The 8,587-nt window shown below is 46.7% G+C and overlaps 1 protein-coding gene across 1 annotated transcript; it reads right to left on the bottom strand.

Annotated features, from left to right (window-relative positions):
* Nucleotides 1–332: 332 nt before the first annotated feature.
* pmp22b (peripheral myelin protein 22b) lies at nt 333–6,811 on the bottom strand. The gene is made up of 5 exons (XM_034558209.1): nt 6,578–6,811; nt 5,855–5,945; nt 5,516–5,609; nt 2,516–2,656; nt 333–2,016 (listed from the first exon to the last, which is right to left on the bottom strand). The coding sequence occupies exons 2-5, from the start codon at nt 5,930–5,932 to the stop codon at nt 1,856–1,858; spliced, it is 474 nt and encodes a 157-aa protein (XP_034414100.1). The 5' UTR covers nt 5,933–5,945; nt 6,578–6,811; the 3' UTR covers nt 333–1,855.
* Between the last annotated feature and the right edge of the window lie 1,776 nt (nt 6,812–8,587).

Genomic DNA, 8,587 nt, shown 5'->3' with positions numbered 1-8,587 from the left:
TGAATGGCTGCCCCCCCCCCCCCCCCCCCTGCCGGGTGCCAAACGCCCTGCCTTCCCCCCCCCCCCCCCTTAGTGTGTGCAACACAAGTCACAAAACGGCATTTTGCAACCACATGCACGAGGCAGCTCATTTGAACGGAGAATGGCGGCACGCTGTAAAATAGAGTAGGCCGTTTTAAAGTAGGCCGCACACATTGTTTACAGGCTGCGTTTCATCCCCCCCCCCCCCCCACTCATCGGTACTTTTGCACATGTGCGATGTGTTGAAGGCAGGCGGCGTTCCAGCCCCCCCCCCCCCCCCCCCCTTTGTCACAGTGGAATACACAGTATTAGATAACGTGAGAGTAAGTTTTATTGAGTAAGTGAGTGTTTTCTTGTTTTTTTTTAGGCTAGATTCTCATCACCGTCTGTTATGCAGCGTTTTTTTTACACAGAAGAAGAATAAAAAAACAAACTGGTGGACGTCAGTGGGCAGAGAGACGGCAGCGTGTCAAACTTCAAGTGTTTGAAACCTGCGACCCTCTCTGTCCTTTTCATCACACATAGAGTTAATACTACATATGTTTCCCCCCCATCATCTGAAATTATCTTATATGGCTTCAAACTGAGTGGCAATATCAAATGTTTACATTTTTGGTATTTTTTTCTGAGGTTATATGTTCATTTTTCTTTAAGGTATTCTCTACTAAGTAGGCAATTTGGCTTTTCTTGAGACTTTTTCTAACAGCCAGGTGAACACAAACATCGGAACGGGGCTGCAATTAAGGCAAAAAAAGAGCTCAAATAGAGACGATATGAATTAATTTCACTGTAATCCAACTCTTCACAAATCCGCAGAATAATACTGACATTCTATTTTCGGTTTTCATCAGTGCACCACCCCAAACTCAGTCGTTCGCTTTACAGTAGCCGACGAAGAAGAAGAAGAAGAAGAAGAAGAGAAGTCGGACGCCGCGATGTGAAACCGACCGCGTTCCCTAAAGAAGCGTGCAGGCGTACCGCGTGTCCGATTCCCACTGTAATGAATGGCTGTTTTGACTCTAAACAAGGTCACTCTGTTGTAAATGATTGCTATCGGTAATAGGAATGATAAATACATAGCACCATCTTTTTGTTGAAAATAAGAAATAGAAAAATACTGAAAATAAAAACACTGAAAACTTGAAAATTCACAAAATAGAAAAAAAAAAAAAAAGGACCAAATCTATATTTTTCCCGGCTAGGCCACATCCAGGGATGTTACCACTCTTTTTGTCTTTCTTTTTTTTTTTTTTGTAAAGCAAGCCCATCGACACATCTCTCCCTTCTATTTCTATACATGCACTTTTGGTTAAAATACTTTGAAGTAACAAACTTTCTTCTTTTTTTTTTTTTTTTTTTTTTTCTTCTTCTTCCGTAATTCTTTGGTTGAAAAAAAAAAAAAAAGGAAATGCGACACAAAATAGCATCTAATTATTTCATCGTTACGAACGAACATCGAGGCACTTAATCAGCTGAAACAAAGCTCATATGGATCCATTGACAGAGCAACACGACGACTATGTACATATATGTAAAAAGTGTTATAAATAGGTTTTAAACCATAGATACTATATACATCTTTTAACTGAGACAGTATTGGTTGGTTTGCTTGTTGTTTTTTGGTATTACCACCCCCCGCCCCCCCCCCCCACACCCCTCACTGTGATCTGGTTGTGTTGGTCTGGTGGCTCTAGGGGGCCGTTGGTACTCAGGCATCAAAACATATTATTTCTTTTTACTTCAGAGTGGGACTGATGACACTTGCAGTCGGGCAGGGAGGGGGTGTGGGGGGGTGAGGGGTTACTGGGAACACTGGGATGGAGTGACGGGTGGCTCATTCTCGCTTCCTCAAGATGACATAGATGAGTCCGCTGATCAGCGCCAGAGGGAAGGCCACCCACGCCATGATGTAGGAGTAGCCGAAGGCGTCGGTGCCCGGCACCCACTGCGGACTCATCACCGTGTAGATGATGGCGCCGCTCATCACGAACAGACCTGCAGGGGGGGGGGGGGGGAACATGTTGAACCATTAATTATCAGATCATGTTTTCTCTGCCTTGAACCCTGGGAGGAGGGGGTCAGTGTTTTTTCCCAGAAGGCATCACAATACATCTCAAGCGTCTTGTGCTTATTGATCTCCGACCAGCTCAGACTCTCTTAATCTAATCATCTACCACTTGGTCTGTGTGGGAGGAGCGGTGGACTTTCAGACCGAGGTTACTGTGATCAGCAGAGCTACAAAAAGCAGTCATTATGTTGATTTACAAGCGGTTGTTTATCAGGTAAAGAAGCAGAACATTATTTTTGTTTCGTGGTTGTTCGATCAAACCAATTTTTTTGCATTTTCTGGACATGATCTTTAGGATCAGTCGATTCAGCAAAGACTTATAAATAGTGCAAATTAATCAACTATAGTCACACCCAATATGAATCCCTTTTTTTTCTGCATATCTGGTCTTGCTGGATTTGTGTAAAAAGAGGGGGTTGAACTCACTGGCGAGGATCTGGAAGGTTCCGGTGAGGAAGAAGCGACCGCCCTTCTGCAAAGTGAAGAGCTGGCAGAAGAAGAGGAAGAGAGCCAGGCAGCTGAAGATGATGGAAAGGATCATGAGGGCCTGGACCGCCTGGATCCACTCTGTAAGAAGGGAGGGGGGTGTTGTGAACAACTGACCCACAGTCATCATTATCTAAAGCATCATTCCTATACAACGTTAACTTAATGAGCGCATGAGAGGAAAACAAATCAAAAAAGAAACTGAGCCTGCTGCTCCTATCCCGGCTGGATTGAAGCTCGTAATGTTTCCTTCTGGGAATGTGTAATGGATCCACAACAATGAAACCTGGGTATCGTGTTCCTAAAAGCCCCCCCCCCTCACCGAGGGACCCTTTGACTAAACGTACGGCATCGATCGCCACTGCTAGTCCTCCAAGGCCGGGATGGAAGAAACCCATTAACCCATTAGACCCCTGCCCCGACCATCTCAGTCTGTGGAGTTTTTTTCTTTTTTTTGTTTGTGTGTCCGTGCTTCTTTTGTACCACCGTGCCAGGAATCCCAGGATTTCCAGGCAGGGTCTATTTCTTGTCTGAGGGTTAACCACGCCGCCTCCCCCGGCCTCTCGAGTTTCCTGAGCACTCGCGCTTTCCGTCCCCGCGTCTATCGGACTCTTCTCTTTAGCCGGCGTCCGCTTTTACCGTGGTGTTGTCGTGACGTAAAAAAAAAACACGTTGCCATGGCACGAGGGGCTAAAGGTCCACTGGCTGCCACCCGCATGAGTCCACTCAACTGGGCCCGTCCTATCCATAGCATCGGCAAATATTCCAGACATCCATTTTGACTGTTGTACGCACACTAGTGCCGAGCTTTGACATTCAAATCTCAGACGTTATTCCTCCAACCTTCATCCAGCGTCTGCGGGTTTATTATTCACTTGTTTTTTTTTAACGCAACAAAAAGGGTTATGAGGTCATTCGTCCGGCGTGACTTTGACCGAACGCCCTAGATGAACAAAACATTTCACCGTGCAGTTATTGCTCCGCCGTCTGTCTCACGAAGAATCACGGATATAGATTTAACGGGGGAACCGTAATCTGAAAGATGGCGCCGCTCGCGCGACCGGGACGGAGTCAGGTTACCCACAATATCCGATGAGATATGGGAGGGAATATGACACGCTCTCCATCCACAAAATACAGCCGGAGGCTCTGATTGGATTATGTTGATGATGATTCTGTTTTTCAGATAATAACGCTGTGAGAAACGGGGGGTGAAATGTTCCAGCCTATGAATAGTGCTGCCCTATAAATACAGACAATACATTCCTGCTTTCTGATAAATCCTTCCTTCCTTCACTGACCAGTGACATGGGGGCATTTCCTACCACGCGGTTCAGGGCTCGGAATATCAGCGATAAGCGAGTGTGACTCATATTCCAAAAAATGTATTTTGAATGCCACGGTTTATTATGTGTGGCGTTACAATGCTTCGACTTTCCTCGAATACCAAAACAGGAAACTAACCGTTGATGTTTTATTCTGAGAAACCCCCACGCACTGGGCTGAAAATGGAAAATAAACCAGCCGTAGTATTTACTTTCACTGTGTTTATGTATCCAAAGGTCGGCCGCGGGGTCACAAGACGCTCGTCCTCAATAGCTAATTTTAGAGAGAGTAAATTCTAAGGAGTAATTCTCCCGGCTGTAAAGGAAGTGCACGTTCATCTCGAGCCCTGGCGTGTGATAACCGTGATGTGATCATCTCTCACCGGGGCGTCATCAAACACAAACGGAGCCAATATTTGCAGTAACCGAGGCAACGGGAGGGGGGGAACTCTGAAGTGTCCGGGAACGCCCTCAAAGTAACCACGATGATTCACTTCAGAGTTGAACGTGACTGCTCGGCAAAGTAAAAAAAAAGAAGAAAAAAAAGGGTCTCCATTGAACGCAGGAGTTGGCCCCCCACGTGGGACCAGGGGGGGGGGGGGGCAACGTGAAAAAGCCAGAGGCCAGACACGCGTCTCCTGGTATAAACACTGTGCGTCAGAGCGCTAAGCAAGTCAAACAGACCGGCTGCGCCATGGAGCCACCTGGCAGACCGTGCAGGCGCTGCAGCCATAGAAAACACACACACACACACACACACACACGCACACACACACACACACACACACAGGGTCATTCTAGACCGATGACATCACCCGGCTCCTGCACCACTGTGACGGCACATTTAGAGCTGCAAAACTAGAACGTTATGTAGGTCGTGGTCTTTGAAAAAACAATGGAATCTATATGCATAATCCACGCATATCTAATTCAAACATGTGGAGGTGGCTGTCTAAATAAATCTGCAACGCTGCAGCTGCTGCGGCCTTAAACTGTCCCGATGATCCCTGGAAACTAACACTGGACACAACGATCCGATGCTGGGCGTGACCCCCCCCCCCCCGCCCCGCCCCGCATAGGATGCTATGTTCTGGATGAGGTGGTCCAAGGTCTCCACCGCTTTGCGACACTCTCGTCACAGGCATGCACACGCACGCATCGAGCTGACACTTTAAATACTCTCTGCAGCCCCACCCTCGATCCTCCACAACTCCCAGGCTTTGGATCGCCGTGGACTCCCCTGACACGGGACCTGAATATGGACATGGCACCACGACTATTTATACAGCTGCAGCCTATCAGCTCGCAGGCCGCAAGCGGCGCCGCCGCATTCTCTGCCCTAGATGGCACCAGAGTCCCAGAGGAGCCCGTGACACACCCACATCATCAGCACGGGGAATGTTGGATTTCAGCAAGTAATTTATACAGAGTTCAATCCCCCTAATATAATCAGTGTGTGGGTGCTTTCAACTTGTGACCATTTTGCCCAGCATAAATGAGATGTGTCGCTGCGTCACAGCACAGCGGTGATTAAAATGTCCACTATTAACCATTACATTATAAAATAAGTAGCAGTTTTAAAGGAAAACAGTCAAACACCAGGCAGGGGTCTGACCTCCAGTGGTTGCCGGGTCACAGTGGTATCCTCCATTGGCAGTGGAGCAGTTCATCCACAGGTCTGAGGAGCCAGTTTCCCCTGTCGTCCAAACCTGGTGTCAACAACATGCAACTCGGGTCAGTAACGTGTGAAGGGAGCCAATCAGTTTCACTGGCATGTTCATTAAAATATCCTAAAAACACATCTCTGAGAAAAGTGCATTATCGTTCTTCCTGCAGGTATGTGTGAGTAAGCATCAATGGGGAGTACATTTGTGTTTTATATTTAATCCTTAATATGAAATATTAAATCTGAAGAGAGAGAGAAAGAAAGAGGCATAAGGACGATGTTACTCACGCTGACAATTGTTGACACAAACAGGAGAACCAGACCAGCGACGTGCAGCAGGACGATTCCCAGCAGAAGGAGCAGCATCTTTTCAGGCGATCTGGGCAGTAATGAGAAGAGGAGACGGTCTCTTGTCAGTGTGTGAGTGTGTGTGTGTGTGAGTGTGTGTGTGTGCGTGCGCGCGTGTGTGTCTGGATGTCGGGGTCGGTGGGACATGGGTGTGTCGCTGCAGCACGTTCAACACGGGACAGCCTTGAGGAAAAGTTCACGGGACGGCATCAATGTGCATTAAAGATAATATAACCACACGATTGCCATTATTAATAATATTTAAGTGGGGAAATGTGATTGACATTGAAATCAAAGTTTTGACGCCGATCTCGGAGCCACGTTTCTTGTTTTTATTCACTCTAACAAACTGAAACGTGCTCCAGAAGCTCCACTCTTCCCACATTGCGTCCCTTTTTCCCCCCCGTTTCAAACCCCCCCCCCCCTTTTTTTAAGATGGCTTTAAAATGCCGACTTGAGTCATCTACAAAAAAATAAAAGGAATAACAAAGATTTATTTTAAGTAATTCATCCAACACGGTTATTTCTTAGCGACCAGGTGACGGCTCAGCCCTCCTGTCCGTGCGCGTAACGGAGCGCGTATCCCGGCTCGTTTCCTCCCTGAATCCACAGGACAGCCTGAGCGCAGCTGCAAATGAAACAAGTTGAACAAAGTCCACTTACTGGGAGCGGTGAGCTTGTATTTCCACACACAACAAAAAAAAAGAGTGAGAAAGAAAGAGAGTTTCAGGCTGGCAGGAAGAAGCAAAAGCAAGTTGTTCCCAAAAAGAGTCCAACAGCGGATAGTCCCTCAGTTCTAAACGTCGCTCTCAGACTAGATTGACGCCGGGGCTGACGTGCTGTTATAAAGTGTCTCATTATGGGAGAACAACGCCCTTCGTGCGTCGCTGCGTCACTGAGTCCACGGCCAGGGTTCCCAATATAGACGTGCCATGCGTAATAGCGCGTGGGTTGCCATAGTTACTAACTTGCAGTGTGTGTGTGTAGGTGACCTGACAGATCATTGTTTGGATGTCGTGGTAACTGAAATCTGCTTGTGGGGATTATTTTCTACCTCTCTCTGACATTGTTTCCAGATTCTTTTTCTTCTTCTGTTGTTACAAATTGCACTGTACTTCCATGTTGTTGTTGTTGTTGTTGTTGTTGTTGTTGTTGTTTTTGCTTTGTACAAGTTGAAAGCACCCACACACGTTCTGAATATACGTTTAACAGAAGTACATCCAACGTACATCTCAGTAGATATTGTTCAATAAGGACATATTTGAATGGAATATTTGAGATAACTTGTTTTTTTTAGCTTCTTTTTCCAGATTCTTTTTCTTCTTCTGTTATTACAAATTACACTGCACTTCCATGTTGTTGTTGTTGTGTTGTTGTTTTTGCTTGCTCAGTGAATATATAATCTGAATATATATATTTAGCAGAAGTACATCCAACATACATGTGAGTAGATATTGTTCAATAAGAACATATTTGAATGGAATATTTGAGATAACTTGTTATTTTTTAGCACATTGTGTTCATCAAGCCTTGTTACTGTATTTACGTCTATATGGCACATCAGAGTGAGAGAAAAGCTATTTGCTTTTCGTTGCCTCGGCGATTATAAACACAACCGCGTTGCAGTGGGGTGTAGTGGTGGTCTTTTCCCTCTGGTCGTCATGTAGTCAGCCTGGTGACTCACAGCATGTGTGGAGGCTTGTGTGGGTGAGCCCAGTGAGAGAGAGAGAGAGAGAGAGAGAGAGAGAGAGATAGCATCTGGGGCTCTCCTCTGTTGGACGTGACTCATTTCCACCCTGAACCGGGCCTGCAGCCCATGTTGTTTACATGCCCCGTAGAATGCACCGAGGTTAGTCCTCTAAATATGGGCGTTGCAACGAATTCCAAGAAGAAATGGGGAGCGGTAAATGTAAATATTTAAAAAGTATGAATTGACTATACCTTATCTCCTCCTCCCTCTGGTTCTCCTCCGTGCGTATTGCGGGCATCATTTCCAAATACTGTAGGATGTTTTATGGGTTTCCTGATAACACCAGTCATAATATGTTCATAAGTCATCAAATGCATACTTCTAGCAGAAGGGCATCGTAGTGGGCCGGTGGAGGAGCTGCCCGACCTCAGATAACACCCCTCCCCCTGTCAGCGTCCACTCTCTATTCTTCACCACATAAGCTCACACTTCCTGGACGCCTCTGTGTGTGTGTGTGTGTGTGTGTGTGCTGTTTCACACTCGCATGGAAACCGAGGCCTCTCTGCATGTGCTCCACGTCCACGCACATGAAAGGGTTCGGTTGCAGGACCGGAGCGTCTGCTCGGTTATCACTCCGAGCCGCATGGAAGTGCCTCTTTGTCTGACGCGATGGCCCCTTGTTGTTTGCGGCTGATATCTGCTTTTGTGCAACTCTGCTGTTTACAGAATCATTAGGTCTGAACCCTGATCACATGAGCGCCGGACCGGCCAGGTTTACAGTGACCTGTCGGGGAGGACTCTTGTTAAAAGCGTTGAGTGGCTGTTGCAGGCGCTCCACCATCCCTTATATGTCAATGTTTGTAAAAGACTGACAATCAGTGGGCTGAGTTAGACGCGGGAGTGTTACGTTTACTGCCTTTTGTTATTAAGCTCGGAGCTCTCTCTCTCTCTCTCTCTCTCTCCGGGGGGAGAGCGAGCCGCGT

This window comes from Cyclopterus lumpus, chromosome 19, assembly GCF_009769545.1.
Source record: "Cyclopterus lumpus isolate fCycLum1 chromosome 19, fCycLum1.pri, whole genome shotgun sequence".
NCBI classification, from domain to species: Eukaryota; Metazoa; Chordata; class Actinopteri; order Perciformes; family Cyclopteridae; genus Cyclopterus; species Cyclopterus lumpus.
Note: the sequence above shows the minus strand (reverse complement) of the source record. Positions and strands in the feature narration are given on the sequence as shown.

Bases quoted from the DNA above. Each gene is read 5' to 3' on its own strand.
- pmp22b (XM_034558209.1), bottom strand. From the start codon at position 5,932: ATGCTGCTCCTTCTGCTGGGAATCGTCCTGCTGCACGTCGCTGGTCTG. The intron at 5,610-5,854 runs GTGAGTAACATC...TGTTGACACCAG, and splicing joins TTGTGTCAACAATTGTCAGC to GTTTGGACGACAGGGGAAAC. The intron at 2,657-5,515 runs GTCAGACCCCTG...CCCTTCTTACAG, and splicing joins TGACCCGGCAACCACTGGAG to AGTGGATCCAGGCGGTCCAG.